This window comes from Sminthopsis crassicaudata, chromosome 2 (assembly GCF_048593235.1).
Source record: "Sminthopsis crassicaudata isolate SCR6 chromosome 2, ASM4859323v1, whole genome shotgun sequence".
NCBI lineage: Eukaryota > Metazoa > Chordata > Mammalia > Dasyuromorphia > Dasyuridae > Sminthopsis > Sminthopsis crassicaudata.
The window spans coordinates 386,361,946-386,379,963 of NC_133618.1; the positions used below are offsets into that span (position 1 = coordinate 386,361,946).

At 37.1% G+C, this 18,018-nt stretch overlaps 1 protein-coding gene across 1 annotated transcript in view; it reads left to right on the top strand.

The window, feature by feature from the left end:
• KDM3B (lysine demethylase 3B) overlaps positions 1-18,018 on the top strand; it is a 52,666-nt gene that overhangs the window by 25,762 nt on the left and 8,886 nt on the right. The window contains exons 7-15 of the mRNA XM_074291441.1: positions 2,050-2,643; positions 7,538-8,771; positions 10,071-10,272; positions 12,843-13,057; positions 13,854-14,006; positions 14,627-14,734; positions 15,545-15,672; positions 16,730-17,006; positions 17,568-17,824. Of these exons, the coding sequence (XP_074147542.1) occupies positions 2,050-2,643; positions 7,538-8,771; positions 10,071-10,272; positions 12,843-13,057; positions 13,854-14,006; positions 14,627-14,734; positions 15,545-15,672; positions 16,730-17,006; positions 17,568-17,824 (3,168 nt within the window). The remainder of the gene's footprint in view (positions 1-2,049; positions 2,644-7,537; positions 8,772-10,070; positions 10,273-12,842; positions 13,058-13,853; positions 14,007-14,626; positions 14,735-15,544; positions 15,673-16,729; positions 17,007-17,567; positions 17,825-18,018) is intronic.

Consider the following 18,018-nt stretch of genomic DNA (forward strand, 5'->3'; position numbering starts at 1 on the left):
GATGGGTTCCAGAGGGTATTTGAAATCTTATGATAACATTTTCTTAGTGACTCCTACAGTATGCAATACTCCCTGAGTTAATCAGAATTGTTGCCATTGTATATTATAAACCGGGGCTTTTATCAGTTAAAGTGAATGTGAAATTTCTTCAAGCTAAAGCCACCTGTCAAAGTCTTTTCAATATGGTTTCCACAGCTCTTTATTGATGTTGTTGCCTGAGTTCGTTCTTCTAGGAAAGATACTCTTCATGAAGCTCTGTAGACATCATTTTTGCCCTAATAGAGTGCTGGGAAGGCTGCGTCAAACATACAAGGAGTATTTGAATATATGTTATCTCTTAGTATAAAACTTCTGATTGTAACATCTTTCAGTGCACTGTATGATGAGAACAATGAAGATGATGATAAAGTGCAGATTTATGGAACTCTGGCAGTAAGGATCAAAACTGTGAGAGAAAACGATTATCAGTGTTTTATCAGTTAAAAAACATAGGAATAAAAAATAAGTAGATCCAAGACCAGTATCTAAATGAATTCAAATAAATAAGATTCCTTAAGACTAAGGAAAAATGTATAATTATTGCTCATTGTTAACTAATATGGCCAACAATCACAATTAAAGAAATGTTTGTGGCTAGCATATTGCAAGACTTTATCTAGCAGAACACCTTACTGTGCTCTACAGACAGTCCTGAGAAGAATCTCTATGATTCAGAATAAGACTCCCAGACTAAGTAAATCGAAGTTATAAACAATCAGCAAATACTGTTCAAGACTATCTAGTGGCTGACATGAATCACAGAAGACCAGCTGGATCTTTGGGCAATTCTTTAAAAGAAAGATGGTTCTCAGGAAATCAGTATACATGGCAACAAGAAGATTATAGATGATCAATTCTGATGGACATAACTCTCTTCAACAATGAGATGATTCAGACCATTTCTAATTGTTTAATGATGAAGAGAGCCATCTACACCCAGAGAGAGGACTGGGAACTGAGTTTGGTTCACAACATAGCATTTTCACTCTTTTGTTATTGTTTGCTTGCATTTTATTTTGCTTCTCTTTTTTTTCCTGGTTTGATTTGATTTTTCTTGTGTGGCAAGATAATTATATAAATATATATGCATGTATTAGATTTAATATATATTTCTACCATGTTTAACATATATTGGACTCTTGTCATCTAGGGGAGGGGATGGGGGAAGGGAGGGAAAATTGGAATACAAGATTTTGCAAGGGCTAATTTTGAATAATTGTCCACACTTATGTTTTAAAAAATAAAAAGCTTTAATAAAAGTAAATAAATAAATTAAAGATGGTTCTTTCTAGTCCTCTGCTGTCAGACCATCCTCACCATTGATGCCTAACTTAATTCCATGGGCTCTGACATTATTACTACTGAATTGTTATAAGAGATCTGCCTATGAAAATATAGTAGTTTACACTTCTTTTCTCCCTTCAAACTTATTCTCTTGTGAAGTAGAAAATTTGGGAGATTATTAGTAAAGCTCCATAGTTCATACACATATTTGGGACTTGTGACAAGAGCAAATGGTAGTATCTCTTTAACTGCTGAAGTGTTTGTTTATATGACAGAGATAGCTACATGATGAAATTTTTTTTTCTTTAAAGAATCCATAAATCTTTTATCTTGCAAAGATTGGAAGTTGTCATTTTATACTAGAACATTCTACTATGTGAAAATAAGTATATTTTGAATCCTTGTGAGTCTTTCATATGACCTTTGCCATGCAGATATTCTTTTGGAATGATGACAGTGAACTGGTGTTAGAAAGATATCTATTATACAGAAGATCTTTGTTATTTGAAATCCCTCTGAGATGACAGGAGCTTTTATAAAGGGAAAAGGTATGCTAAAAAAGATAATAGAGGAAGTTCATAATAGGTTAAAATAGTTGGAATATATGTTAAAGCAGAAATTAAAACTTAAACATCTTTGCCTCTTTGTTTTTTGCTTTGTTTCTGGAAACAAAAGCAAACTAGAATCCCCCTTTTAATAAAATCTTTCTGAATTTTGCATTTGTAGGGAAGCACATTAAAAGCTGTAAAACCTCCCAAAGGAAAGAAGAAAAGAGAGAGCATAGAGGGAAAAGATGGACGGAGGAGGAAAAGTGCTTCGGACTCTGGGTGTGACCCTGCAACAAAGAAATTAAAAGGAGAGAGGAGTGAAGTAGACAGTAATGGGAGTGATGGAAGTGAAACAAGTCGAGGGCCCTGGAAAGGGAGTTCCAGTGGAGAGCCAGGGCTGGATCAAAGGGCCAAGCAGCTGCCTCCATTTGTTCCCCAGATCAATCGAAACATTCGATTTGCCACATACACCAAAGAGAATGGCAGGACTCTGGTGGTTCAGGATGAGCCTCTAGGTGGGGACATGCCTGTACCTTTCACTCCATATTCTTCAGCCACAGGGCAGTCACCTTTGGTCACAGAGGTGGGTGGAGCTGGAAACAAGGAGGCTGGAAAATCACTGGATACAGGTGCTCAGAGTCTGGCAGTTTCACCAGCCGTGATCACAACCACCAGCTCAACACCAACCACCGTGAGAATCTCTGACACTGGCCTTTCAGCAGTGACCCTGCAGGAGAAACAGAAAGTCAGCTGGTCTCAGACTCAGGGAGAGGTAAGTGACTGAAACTTGAGGCAAGTATTTTACAGTTACTTTACATTTTTTTGATGTTATCTGTGACTCACATTAGAAGCCATCTCAATTGCCATAGGAAAATATATTTCTAGGAAACTTATAAGAGCCTTTAATGCTTCTTGAGATGTCACTATTGTCTTTTGGCAAGTGCATTTATTTTAATAACTATCAGTTCTTGATATAGGTGACAGTTGGGCTAATCAAAAACTGACTATACAATCCAATTTAATGAGATGCTAAGATGTTTCTGGTGGAGAATCTTTTTAAATTCAGTTATCCATTTGGTTCATATAGCAGTTGCATCCTTCACTAGGTTTATAAAAGACAGGGTTAATAAATTGTGGTGTTTGTAGCAGTATACTATAAAGCTTTGTATAGGCCACCATTACCACCATTCTCTTTTTTCAGTTCATAATTTTCTAATAAATTTTTCTTAAAGGCTGATATTTTTCTATAATAGGGTTCAAAAAAATTCTTTTTTAAGTTTTTTATATTTCAGATAATTTCCTTGGGCAAATTAACAGAATTAGTTATGATAAACAGCCACCTCACACATTCTCAAATTACTTTTGATATGTAGTTGGTTGCTAAAATGTAAATTCAGTTTTATCTAGATTGCAATAAGCAGATTTACTAAATACAGTTTTTTAAAGCTATCTATGTTTACCTCTATAATGTATGCAGTTGTCTTTTTTTTTTCAAACTAGTAAATTAACTCATAACTTTAAAAAAAAAATGTAAAAATTTAAGGTGTCCGCTGTAAAACACTGTACCTAGTAGAATTGTGATCTATACTTTCAAGGATCCTGCATCCTTAAGAATCTAAAGATTAAAAGATACACATAAAACATAATAGGTATCTTACATGTATCAGCTAGGTATCTTAGATGTATCAGCTAGGTATCTTAGCTGATATTTGTCAAGTATATGATTTTTAAAAGGGGAAATTTTTTAACTAGTAAGTACATTTCACCTGGATGAAGGCTTATTTCTTCCCTGATAATAATCTCTTGATATCAAGGGGAAAGTAAGGTTAGATGTGTCTAATAGAAGAGAAAAAGGGCACTTCAAAATTTTACACAGATTATTGTTCTTTCTGGAGGGAGAGACATACACAAGTAGTTAGATCTCTCTGTTCTCAGCTGTGAGTCAACTGTGAGGTTCTCTAGGGAACCCCAGATAAGAAATTTATGTTGCCACATCTATCATGTTTCAATCATTATGTAGTTTTGATTCTTTTTAAAATAATCTACTTAAGGTGAAGTGGATCTAAATAGGCCTTAAAGGAAAAATAGGCCAAGCTTTTACATATAAAGAACCACAAAATGCTGCAGATCTACAAAATTCTTTAGAAGCTGAAGAGGTAAAAATGTATGTTAGAAAGCATTTTCTAGTTAGGCTGTTGAAATTTCTTGGACTATTTCTGTCATTTTGCTGATATTTCAGCTCTGGGTCTCCTCTGGGAATATTATTTAAAATAAAGGAAATGATGTCTACTTTATAATACCAGATTCCAGAATGGGGACATCTAGCCACTGGAAAACTTAGTGTTTTAAATAAATGGCAAGTTCAGATATAATTTTTCATCATTTGTCCTTTGAGGGGATTTGGAATTGAATTACTTAAAGGAAAGTAGGAAATTTTATAAATTATATTCCTCTTTTTTCTTTTCTTTTTTTGTTTTTGTTTTTGTTTTAGGTTTTTTGCTGAGGCAATTGGGGTAAAGTGACTTGTCCAGGGTTACGCAACTAGGAAGTGTTAAGGTCAGATTTGAACTCAGGACCTCCTGACTTCAGGGCCAGTGTTCTATCCACTGTGCCACCTAGTTGCCCTCCTCCTTTTTCTGTTTTTGATGAAAAAACATAACTTTAATGTTTGAAATCTGTGCTACTTATACTTTTTTCAAAGAACATGGCTAAACCTAGTCAATAAACTAACAAGGAGTTTTTAAGTACCCAAGATAGAGTTAGTTTCTCCTCTGTACATTGTTAATATATGGGATTCAAGTCAATGATTACAGGCAAACCGTAAGTGAAGGAGAAAACATTTTGTGACACCATTGGGGAATGATTGTTTTATTTTAATTTTAAAATAGCTGATACCCAATACAATTGCTAACGAATACACAAATTACTCTCAAACTGAATACAAATATCTGATTTATACCATAAATGGTCCTCAAAAAAAAAAAATTTTAATATCCTTGTCCTGAATTTTTCCCTGTTCTGAGATATTAAGCAGGAGAAACCCTGATTGATTTCAAAGAATAATGCTCATATTAGTCACAAATTAGTTGCTAATAATAATTAACAATTAAGCCTTATGTCAATATAAAAGGAGGAGGGAAGCATGGAGTAAAAAGTGTTTGGGTTGGGTTTAGAACTTGAATAGAGTCCTAGTCCCTTTATGGTCATGGGCAAGTAACTTAATGTTTCTAGGCCTCAGTTTCTTCATCTATAAAATAAGTTGTAGATGGCCTCTGTGGTCTTTTCCAAGACTTTAAATCATATTCTATGATGAATTGTCTGTCGAATTGGTCAAAAGAGATAATATTTGTAAAAAGCACTTAGCATAGTGACTGGCGCTTAGAAAACAGTGTGTGTGTGTGTGTGTGTGTGTGTGTGTGTGTGTGTGTGTGTGTGTGTGTGTGTGTTTTCCCTTCCCTTCCTCCCTTGTTAGGAATGTTAGATTTCTCTTCAAGTATGGAATAGGCCAGTGTTCCTCAAACTTTTTAAATAGGGAGCCAGTTCACTGTCCCTCAGACAGTTGGAGGGCCAGACTATAGTAAAAACAAAAACTCACAGTCTGTCTCCACCCCTCAGCCTATTTGCCATAACCCAGCGGGCTGCATTTGTCCCTCAGACAGTTGGAGGGCCGGACTATAGTAAAAACAAAAACTCACAGTCTGTCTCCACCCCTCAGCCTATTTGCCATAACCCAGCGGGCTGCATTTGGCCCTCGGGCCGTAGTTTGAGAACCCCTGGAATAGACTATAAATGAACTTCAGACTTTTTTTTTTTTCCAAAATATGTCAATGGGTTATAATTATGAATATCAAAATATTAAACACATTTTTTGGACATCATTTCCAAAATTGTCCTTTTATTTGTTTTTAGCTATTTTTACTTGTCAGGCATAGTTTCACATACATTTTGTGATTTATTTTTTCTCATGTGTCACGATTAAAATCTTTCATATCACAGGACTGGTTTCTTCATAAGTAAAATACCAATGTTTGAATTTACTTTTTTTAATTAAGTATATATTAAAGAGACATGTATCTCTAAACAAATTTTTCCCCAAAATAAATGAGAGACAGCTTAAACAGTTTCTAATGTAATTTGGAATGTTTGTGGACTCAAGGTTCAAACACGTACTATAGGGCTGGACTTATAAGTAGAGTTCGTTAAATTCTTTAAAAAATGAAATAAAACAAAACAATCTCCGAGAGTTTCCAATTAATAATAATACTTTTCTCAAGCATATAATTTCTTTGCAGAACTAAGCTTACCTCCCAACAAGACAGTTTGGCAGTTCGCAATAACTTTATCCTCTCTAACAGTCTTTTAAAACAGTTGCCTTAGGTAAATGTTCCCTGGATTATTTGGTATGCTTCAGATTTAATTGATGAATCATATGGGATAGTGAGGGAAAAAGCCCTTTCCTAAATTTCCTAGAAGAATTACTTACTTTTGAGTATTATACAAAGGGTTGCAAAAGTCTTAGTTCAGTCTTAAGCTTTATGTTTTTCGGTATGTGATGGGCAACCAGGTCAGCTACAGAGGGAAGGCTACAAAATGATTATTTTTGTCTTGTTTCTGCATAACTTCATTAAATATACTATTCATATGCTTTTTAATAAAATTATATTTTATGTTGTTATCTGTTTCCCTCCCTCCTAGAGAGCCGATACTTAAAGAATAAAAAACTGGGGGGAAAATAGTATGGAAAAATTAATCAACACATCAGAATCTGATGTTATATGCAGTGTTCTACACATATGGACCCTAGCTCATGCAAAGAAGATGGGAGAGGATATAGCTTCTTGTATATCTCATACTTCATCTATAGGGACAAGCCTTAAGTCATTATAGTTTCATGTCTTTCATTTTAAATTGTCATGTTCTTTTTATTTGGTGTGTATATTGTTTTACTGTAGCTTTTTGTCAGATCATCTCAATCTTCCTTTGCTTCTCTGTATTAAACATTTTCAGCCATGTTATTAAATACTTACTATATACCAGGCTCTATGCTAAGCATTGTGAACAAAAGAGAAAGGCAGAAACTGCCCTTAACCTCAAAGAGCTTACATTCTGATGAGGGGAAGATGTGTATAAATAGTTCATCCATGATACATTTCTTAAAATATAGCAAAATTCCATTATTTTTATGTACCACAGTTTGTTAAACATTCCCTGGTTAATGGGCATCTACTTTGTTTCCAGTTTTTTATGGTAAGAAGTGTTGCCATAATATTTTGGTGTGAATCTCTTCACATATGTCTAGTAGTAGAATCTCTGTATAAAAAGTTACATACATTTTAGTTACTTTCTTTGAGTAAATCCAAATTGGACCACCTCAAAGCTATATCAGCAAAGCATTAGTATGTCTTTTTTTCTGTCTCCTCTAGCACTGATTATTCCCATCTTGTCTCATCTTTGGCAGTTGACTAACATCCATGCACCATTAATTGGTGTCTCATGTGACCAGGATACCATGGCTGTACCTCCATGGAATTGTGGGTAGTGGATAGTAATAGAATGTTTGATGGTATTATTTCCCAAGCCTAAGAAAGGAACTGTTAAAGATTTGGGGGAGTTATAATAAGTAAGTCTTTTAAAAATCACTAAATAATGGTTCCCTCCTGTTTCAGAATTCCAGAAACTCCCTCTTGGCTTCTTCTGGATTTGGAGCATCTCTCTCAAGTTCTTCCCAATCCTTGGCTTTTGGAAGTGTTAGAGCCCAGTCCAATGGGGTCTTGGCTACAGAGAGCAAGCCTTTAGGGTTTTCTTTTGCTTCCAGTTCTACTACAGAAACCCAGAAAGATTCTGATCTTTCAAAGAACTTGTTTTTTCAGTGCATGTCACAGACTTTGCCCTCAAGTAACTACTTCACAGCTATTTCAGAGAGTTTATCTGATGAATCCTCTGCTCGGGAGTCATTCAAACAGAGCCTAGAGAGCCTGAGCTCTGGGCTTTGTAAAGGCAAACCTACCCTGGCAGCAGATACGAAGGCTGGCAGTGCCCTGGATCGAAAGATGCCTGCAGAGTCCATGCCTACCCTCACTCCAGCCTTCCCAAGGAGCCTCTTGAATACCCGAGCCCCAGAGAATCATGAAAATCTATTTTTGCAGCCCCCTAAATTGTCCCGTGAAGAGCCATCCAACCCTTTCCTGGCATTTGCAGAAAAAGCTGATCTCAGTCCTTTCAGTAGTTTTACATCTCAGACAGCAGGTGGCTCCACTTCTGCTACCACTGGAGCACTCAAAGCAGCTTCTAGCTGGCCAGAGTCTCACACCTCTGCTGATTCAGCATCTTTAGCAAAGAAGAAATCTCTCTTCATCACAACTGATTCTTCCAAGCTAGGCTCTAGTGCACCTAGCTCAGCTGTGCCTCCTGGTGTCCCAAGCCTCTCTGCCATGGGAAATGGCCGCTCTAATTCACCCACCAGCAGTCTTTCACAACCTATTGAGATGCCCACCCTCTCCTCCAGCCCAACGGAGGAAAAGCCATCAGTTGGACCTGGGCAACAGGACAATCCCCTTTTGAAAACCTTTACCAATGTCTTTGGCAGGCACCCAACTGGCTTTCTCTCCTCAACAGAGTTTTTACATGATAACAAAGCTCCTTTTGAAGCTGTAAAAAGGTTTTCACTGGATGAGCGAAGTATGACATCTAAACAGGACTCAGATTCCAGCACCAATAGTGATCTGTCAGACCTGAGTGACTCTGAGGAGCAGCTGCAAGCCAAGGCTGGGTTAAAGGGAATCCCCGAGCACCTAATGGGAAAGCTGGGCCCCAATGGAGAGCGAAATGCTGAACTGTTACTGGGAAAAGGAAGAGGGAAGCAGGCTCCTAAAGGCCGACCTCGAACAGCCCCTCTGAAAGGTGATGGTGCTGAGCCAAGCTGAGCTACCAGGGTATACACAGGATTGATTTTCTGTGCCCTGGCACATTCCCTCATATATAAAAATCCTTAATACAGAGCTTTTTGCCCTATTAGCACAGAGAATCTGACGGGAATGGTTTATAACCTAAATCATTCCTTTGTCTCTGGGCAAGATTTCATCTAAGCTATAAAAGTTAAATAGCTTGTCTTTCCTTAACATCCAGAAAAGTAAATCCTACAATTTTTCTTGACAGTAATCCTTATAAATGCTGTTCCATTGTTGTTTTGTTTTGTTTTTTTAATCAGTAAATATTTCTTTATACTCTGCTTCCTTCACTCTTGCTTCAGTTTGAGCACATTTTCCTTTGTTTTGTTTTGTTTTTAGGAAAAATGGAGACTAGTTGGTTACCATTCTATTCTCCATTGGTTTTACATATACTTTTTGTATTATGCTGAAGCCTTTAATTACAATGATTTGGAGATAATCACAATAATGTGCACAAGGTTCTTGACTCAGTGTCCAAGCACTTTTCATATCATTCTGATTTGATTAAAAGACAAAATGTAATAGTGGGTAGAAAGCCGATTATAGGCAGTCCTTTGTAGGCAGATATGAAGAGAATTAAACTGCCCTTCATCTCTGCTTCCTTAGTTAAAATATTAGAACCGTTGGCCCTGGAAGGAAAATATTCCTGTGATAAGTAGTTCTGATGAAGAATAGTATAAAGTTGTTGTTGGGTTTTTTTGCTTTTTAATAATTTAAAGAGCTGTGGTTCACCTGAGAAGAGTACGTGTTATTAATTGAGGAGGGGGGGTTCTAGTGAGGCTCATGGGGTTTAAGATATTGACAGCATGGATTGATTGGGGTCACTTAGCACAACATTTTAGGTGCTTAAGATAATTGTCAAGTGCCACTAATATTTTGGAATCCCTGGTCTCTTATATCCATCCTATCTTTGGGGAGGAGTAACTAATATGGTAGGACACTAGCCAGCACAACTCCTTTCCCTAGCTCTCTACTGTCCTCAGTTTCTAGTTGCTGTGTCCCTTCTCTCTCTCTTTCCTCTTGAGTGAGCAAATTGAAGAGGAAATAGACAGGTAAGTTATACTTTTTTTACTAAGACTAAAAAGCATTAAACCAAGTAAGGGACTATAGGAACTAGCAGCTGTTTTGGACAAAAAGAAGATTGAGCGATGTCCCTTGAGAAAAGAATAGTTGATAGTCAAGTTCCAGCTTTTGTTTTGGGCTGTTTTGACCAGTGTTTTCTGTTTTTTTCCACTCTTCTCTCCCACCACAGTTGGCCAGTCTGTGCTAAAAGACATGAGCAAGGTGAGAAAGCTCAAACAGTCAGGAGAACCTTTCCTCCAAGATGGGTCCTGCATTAATGTGGCGCCTCATCTCCATAAGTGTAGGGAGTGCCGCCTGGAGCGCTACCGAAAGTTTAAAGAGCAAGAACAAGATGATTCCACTGTGGCCTGCCGATTCTTTCACTTCCGCAGGTACTTTTCTGGACACCTTTCTCCACCACATCCCTTACATCTTCACCTCACTCCCAGACTCTACCTGTTCTCTTATCCTAAGATTGTAAACAAATAACCTGTCCTGCTTGTGCCATAACTGAAATTTAAAGTTTACAGAGTACTTTTTCATCTGATCATGTAAACAGTGCTGCAAGATAGAGACTACAAACAGTACTATTTTACACATGAGGCTTAAAAAGAGGATACTTAGCCAAGCATATACATTAAGTATGTGCCAGTAAGAGCCAAAACCTGATGCCAAGATTGTTCACCATACTTTGCATCATATCATATTATCCAGTGAAGAAATCGGCTGCCCCCAGTATTTTGTATGGTAAGGAATCTTGGGTTTAAGCCTGGGTCTCAGTTTTAAAATTTCTAAAAAGTTATTTAATTCTATAAATTGAAAGTTCTAATAAAAAGGATCAACCAACTAAAATTCGGTCCCATTTCAGTTTGGGTATGTCCCTTCACAGCTATGCCTTTTGGGGCTGTGGACTCCTTTGATAGTCTAGTGGAGTTTGTGACCTTCCCTACAGAAATAGTAGGGTTTTTTATTCATAACTGAAAGAAATACTGAATTTTCAGTTAAATAGAAGTTAGTGAAAAATGAAAGTTTAATTTGTTTTTCCCATCTAAGTTCACAGTTCCTCCATGAGAGTTCATGGACAAATTAAGTACTCCTGCTCTAAGATGATTAAACTGCAGAGCAGATGCCAGTCTGTGCTGGTAGAAGAAGATACCTCACTTAGAACTTTGCTGTGCCCCCTTTAACCCAGCCATATTACTACTGGGCTTATATCCCAAGGAAATACTAAAGAAGGGAAAGGGACCTGAATGTGCCAAAATGTTTGTGGCAGCCCTTTTTGTAGTGGCTAGAAGCTGGAAGATGAATGGATGTCCATCAATTGGAGAATGGTTGGGTAAATTATGGTATATGAAGGTTATGGAATATTATTGTTCTGTAAGAAATGACCAACAGGAGAAATACAGAGAGGCTTGGAGAGACTTACATCAACTGATGCTAAGTGAAACGAGCAGAACCAGAAGATCATTATACACTTCAACAATGATACTGTACGAGGATGTATGCTGATGGAAGTGGATATCTTCAACATAGAGAAGAGCTAATCCAATTCCAATTGATTAATGATGGACAGAATCAGCTACATCCAAAAAAGGAAAACTGGGAAATGAGTGTAAACTGTTATTTTTACCTTCTGAATCCAATTCTTACTGTGCAACAAGAAATTCGGTTCTACACACATATATTGTATCTAGAATATACTGTAATATATTTAACATGTATAAGACTGCCTGCCATCTGGGGGAGGGGGTTGGGGGAGGAAGGGAAAAAATCTGAATAGAAGTAAGTGCAAGGGATAATGTTGTAAAAAATTACCCATGCACATGTACTGTCAAAAAAAAAAAGTTATAATTATAAAATAAAATTAAAATTAAAAAAAAAAGAACTTTGCTGTGCCAATGACCAGCTCCATCCCATTAGGTTTGAGTGCTTTTGGTTCCTTCTTTGACAGTTCTTAGAGTTCAAAAGATAGATTCTCTTGGAATTCTGAAGTATTCCAAAGTTTTAACATAGGCTTTTTTTTTTTTTTTTCCTGAGGCAGTTTGGGTTAAGTGACTTGCTAAGAAGTGTTAAGTATCTGAGATCAGATTTGATATCAGGTCCTCCTGAGTTCAGGGTTTATGCTCTATCCATTGTACCACCTCGATGCCCTGACATTGGATATCTTTGACATTTTAATTCTTTGATGGTACTGCATCACACAGTTATTACTTAGTTACAGATTTTTCCTTTGTAGGATTGAAGTTCTAATGTTTGTGAGCATTAGCCATTAGCCCTCCAGCTCAGTTTAGTTTCCCTATTTAAATTGCTAAATTAAGGGGAATGAGTCTATCCCATATTCTTGGTCTGCTGCTCTCCCTTTTTTTTTTTTTTTTTTTTTTTTTTTTTTTTTTTTTTATCTTTAGAGTAATTTGACTTGTGATTCAAAAAGAAAAGCTGTAAGCTATTTTCTTTTTTCTTTTCTTTCTTTTTTTTTCTGAGGCTGGGATTAAGTGACTTGCCCAGGGTCACACAGTTAGGAAGTGTTAAGTGTCTGAGAGCCGATTTGAACTCGGGTCCTCCTGAATTCAGACTGTTGCTCTATCCACTGCGCCACCTAGCTGCCCCCTGTAAGCTATTTTCAACAAATGTAAATATGTCACTGAACTACAGAGAATTTACACTAGGCCTTAGAAAGATCCCATGCCTTTACCAAATAATAGAAATTCCCCTTAGCCATGTAACTTCACCATCACTCAAGAAATAGAGTGGAGTAGCTGCTTATTTCCCCATTACATTTTTCCTTCATTACAAAGAAAACAGAGGACTTGAAGCACTCAAAGGAACATTGGAATTGATAGGAATTAATGAACATCAGGAATCTAATTGATAGGACCAGTACTTAGGTCAAATTTTCAAATTCAGTGAGAATTTTTACTTGGCTATGGCTGCCATGCTTTTGACTTAACTTTTTTCTTCACAGGCTTATCTTTACTCGGAAAGGCATCCTCCGTGTAGAAGGGTTTTTGAGTCCACAGCAAAGTGATCCAGAAGCCATGAATCTGTGGATTCCCTCTTCCTCCCTTGCAGAAGGAATCGATCTGGAGACCTCAAAATACATACTGGCCAATGTTGGGGACCAGTTTTGCCAGCTCGTTATGTCAGAAAAGGAGGCCATGATGATGGTAGAGCCACACCGTAAGTCTTGCTTTTTTATAAGTCATATTACCTAGTTGAAGAAACTCCTGTTTCTTTTATGTAGATGGACTTATGTTTCCTTTCCTTCCCTCTTTTCTGCTCGAATAATTACTATTAGAGTGTAGGAAATTTTTCCTCACTTTTGAAAAAACTTCCACTTATAGCAGTCTTTTTAACTAAGGAACTAAGCTAAATTCAGAATTTTTGTTTTAGGACCTTTAAAAACTAATAGACCCAGTACATTCCATCCCTTCAATCTGGATGCTAATGAAGTTAATTTTACACTCCACATTTTGTTTTATTTGAACAAAAAGATGGTGCTCTGTTGTTTTTCCTTATCTAAAGTGCTCTTAGGTACCAAGGCATATCACTTAACTTGTTATTCTTACAGTCTGAATAGGAATTAGGAATTCATTATGTGATCCTGTATACAAGATGCCACATTTTATTTTCAGAGTAAGATAAACTTTGCTTTGGAACAACATCATGACCTTTCCTTGCCTGATTGAAGGAAGGCTTCTTGATTTTCATTCCTCAAAAGCTACAGTACCTTCATATCCCTTTATTCTTTTATATTGGCATGATCATGAGCATTTGATACATCTGGTACAGATATTTTTTTACATACAATCTACTTATAAGCATATTTTAAGACGTAGTGTACCTTTTGTGTCTCCTGATTTTTATGAATTGGAAGGTTTTTACCCTGAACAGATTAGATAGATAGAGAGCCAAAGAGTTGCTGCTGTTTATTGGGTCAACAACCATAAATTACCTTCCTGTTGATCTTTTCCAGAAAAAGTGGCATGGAAACGAGCAGTACGTGGTGTCAGAGAAATGTGTGATGTATGTGAAACAACCCTCTTCAATATCCATTGGGTTTGTCGCAAATGTGGATTTGGAGTCTGTCTGGATTGTTACCGACTTAGAAAGAGTCGTCCACGCAGTGGTAAGTGACTTTTCCCCTTCCTTTTTTGAAAAAGAACACAGGAAAGTTCTGCTGGAATCTTTTAGGGATAAAATGAGTTGAGGTTTCAGGACCAGGGAATGAGGAAACAAGAAAATTATCATGTGCCTCAGTAATTGGTTAAACTCTGCAGCCTACTCATATCACAGGATCATGAACCAGACTTTGAAGGGACCTCAAATGCCATTCTTGCTAATCCTCTCATTTTATAGTTGAGGAAACCCTAGCAGAGAGTGAGGATATGGCTTGTTTGGTGTCAGTAGGGGTGGTATGTGGCAGAGGGGGGAATGGAACTTATATCCACTTACTCCTCAGCTAGTATTCTTTCCAGAATAATTCTTTACCACTTTACCAAACCAAGAAAATGTGTTCTTCCTGTGCTTTTCATTCTTGGTTGCCTAGGCCATATGCCAAGAACATCTTCACACCTGCTTCCCTGTTTTCTTCAGTATTGCCTGGTGTCGCAGACATTCTTTGTAGAAAAACTCTGAGAATCTGAAGGGGGTAACTATTGACTTAGAAAAAGGAGTTAAGGGATATCGTTAATCTAAGATAGGAAATATATCCAGAAAAAAACTAAATCAAGACTCTTCCCATTTCAGAGACTGAAGAGATTGGTGATGAAGAGGTTTTCTCTTGGTTAAAATGTGCAAAGGGGCAGTCACATGAACCAGAGAATCTCATGCCTACACAAATCATCCCTGGCACAGGTAAATCTTACCCTGCACAGGGGGTGCCTCAGCTGGATATTTCAGATTAGTGACGTTTTGACATTTGCAGCACAGGTCTTTGAAAATTATAGTTTAAAAAAAAATGAATAGTAATAATGTTAATAATGATCTTACGCCTTCTATCCTGAGGCTTTATTTTTCCTTTTGCACTTAATAGTACTTTTTTCCCCCATTTATGTGTAAACGTAGTTTTCAACATTCATTCTTAAAGATTTTGAGTTTCAGATGTTTCTGCCTCCCTACTCACTCCCCTCCCAAGACATCAAGCAGTCTGATATAGGTTATACCTTGTACTGATTCTTTAAAATTTGAAAATCTATCCCTGTTTGTTTAGGGAAAATGTAACTGAAAATGTAATGCTTTGATTGTGACATATGAAGGCCCCATCCAAGTAGTATTAATAGATACTTGTGACTGGGTCTTGATAGACGTTTAATTTTTGAGTTTCCTCTATTAGGTTCTCTATGTTTAAGCTTATATTTTGAAGTATACGTGTTATAAGTAAAAGTGAATTCAGAGATCTATTCCCTGCATTTCCTTTTACTTAACTGTTTGGCATTTAGATGACAATCTCATTGTATTCAGAAATATTTATAGTGAAAGAATACTTTCGAATTAGGGATAGTAATTCTCATGTTGAGTTGGTAATTAATTTTCTGAATTCTCCAAGTTGACAGATCTATCCTATGTCTAAAGATCTCTAGCATATAGAGAATTCCCAAAAGTTCCTCTCCTTGGCCTCTCTCTCAAATGTTTTTCAGGCAAATCACATTTCACTTTTATTTCCAGCTCTTTACAATATTGGAGATATGGTACATGCAGCCCGGGGCAAGTGGGGAATTAAAGCCAACTGTCCTTGCATTAGTCGTCAGAATAAATCTGTATTGAGACCTGCTGTCACTAATGGGATTTCACAGGTAAGCAAATCAGGAATCTACTTACTTATAGATTAACTGTAAACTGTGTCAGCTGAAGTATTCCCCATGGAGTCCTTAAAGCTTGTTCAGGCATCAAAGGCACCAAGGTCATCCCCTGCATCCTGGACCATTGCCATTGTCTCAGTTTTTGTCCTGTCACTGAACTTTGATGAGACAGAGTGAAACTGATGATTTTGTATAGCACTGCCTTACTTAAATCCAATTGATGAGCAAGTAGTGACATCACCATGATATCATTGGTTCTCTTAACAAATCCAAGACAAACAACAAGTTATATGTTCTAAAGCAATTTTGGAATATAGGTGTTTGTTGAGGTCCTCATGTATGGGGACAACCTAACTTGATTCTTCTTGTCCCCAACCTACTATTAAGATAATGAAAGATTTATCTGGAAACAGACCCAAAAGTTGTTCTGGCTCATCTGCTAGAAACCAATGAATGCTTTAGAAATTTTGCAGTGACTTCCTAGTTTCTCTTCCTTCATTTTTAAATGTTTCAGTATTAAAACACCTTTGATCTAGAGTCAAGATTGCAATGTCATGATTCAAGTCTTTGTGTATATAACTTCCATTGGTCTGTTCAGCCAACATTGCACAAGCCAAGCACAATCCCATCTGTGGCATCATCATTTTCAAGCTTGGTGATAGGGACTGATTCATTTGTCTGGTATTGTCATACTATAAACTATTCCCAGTAATCCTGGTGTAATAAAAAAATCCTAAAGTTGGAGTAATCTTATTCTAAGATGCTTTCAGAATGAATAACACAGCCATAATAAAAGCATAGAAATGAAATTGCAGAGGGAAGAGTAGGTAGGTAAAAAGAAAGTAAAGCATGAAGTTGTCCACAGAAATGTTTATAATTTTAATAAGGTTGAAGTATTAAAACAGTATGAAAAGTGAAGTGCATTTTTAAATTAGCCTATAGCAATTAGGATACACTAGCAACACTTTTAGGTATCCTCTGTTATTCTGGAGTTCATCTATTTTCCTTTCACAAGTATTTTAAGTACAATTGATGATTATATATATTTCAGCTTCCCAGTATAAATCCCAGTGCTTCCTCTTCTGGAAGTGAAACTCCCTTCTCCAGTGGAGGAGGGACAACAGGGGTGACAACACCAGAGTCTGACCTGTTACTCAAGCCTGACGCTCTGGACAGTAGGGGTGAGGAGGCACTGAAAACTGATGCATCAAGTAGCAGTAGTGAGACAAAGACCAGCAGGCCACTCTGCCCTGAAACAACACCACCATCCTCTGCTTTGCACTGGCTGGCAGATTTAGCAACACAGAAAGCAAAGGAAGAAACAAAAGGTAAGTAAATCAAATTCATTCAAAAGGTAAGGATAAAAGATAATGGCAGTGGTCACTATGACTTGGCAAATTTATCCCAAAACATTGGGTGAGGGCAGGAATTGTGTAGATACCTGGTCATACAAAACAATGTAGTCTTGTCTGATTTTTCCCTAGGAAGATGTCACAGCACAAGGGGTCATCAGAGAGAGGGCAGAGGCCCATCAAAAAATGTAAAATGAGAGATGAATAACTGGGAGTAACCCAGCAATGAAGGCAAAAAGAGATTTGGATGAAAAGAGTTGGGAGTGGGGGAAAGGAAATTGGATGGAAGGGAGCAGCGTGATAAAGCACATTACTTACTGTATTCACTGTTTTGACACTTAAATGTACAATATACTCTCCCTCTCTGACAAAGGTTTTAGATCAAAAAGCCCTTATTCTTTTCTACTTTTCCCATTGTATTTATGGTTGTCACGCTATATTATAATGTTTCCAAAATTCAATTTCTCTTTGTTTTCTTCATTACATTGGCTTTACTAAGCTCCTCCCTATGATTTATTTATTTATTTATTTTAACAGAAGCTGGATCCCTGAGATCAGTACTCAATAAGGAGTCTCATTCCCCCTTTGGGCTGGATTCCTTCAACTCTACAGCAAAGGTTTCTCCATTAACTCCAAAGCTCTTTAATAGTCTGCTACTGGGTCCTGCTGCCTCAAACAACAAAACAGAAGGCTCCAGCCTTCGAGACCTACTACACTCTGGACCCGGAAAGCTTCCCCAGGCCCCCTTGGACACCAGTATACCTTTCCCTCCAGTCTTCTCAACATCTTCAACAGTGGGTATCCTCTTATACATTCAGCCACTGAATCTGGTTTTTTATTTGTATTTGTTTTAATGGTTAACATTATAGTTTATAGTTCACCATTTCTTGAACTGAAAAGAAGGACATGTTCTAATCAGGCATCTTGAATCAACTTGGCTATTGTATTCAGCTTAATCCTGTGTCTTTTAGTGCTGTCTTCATTGAAA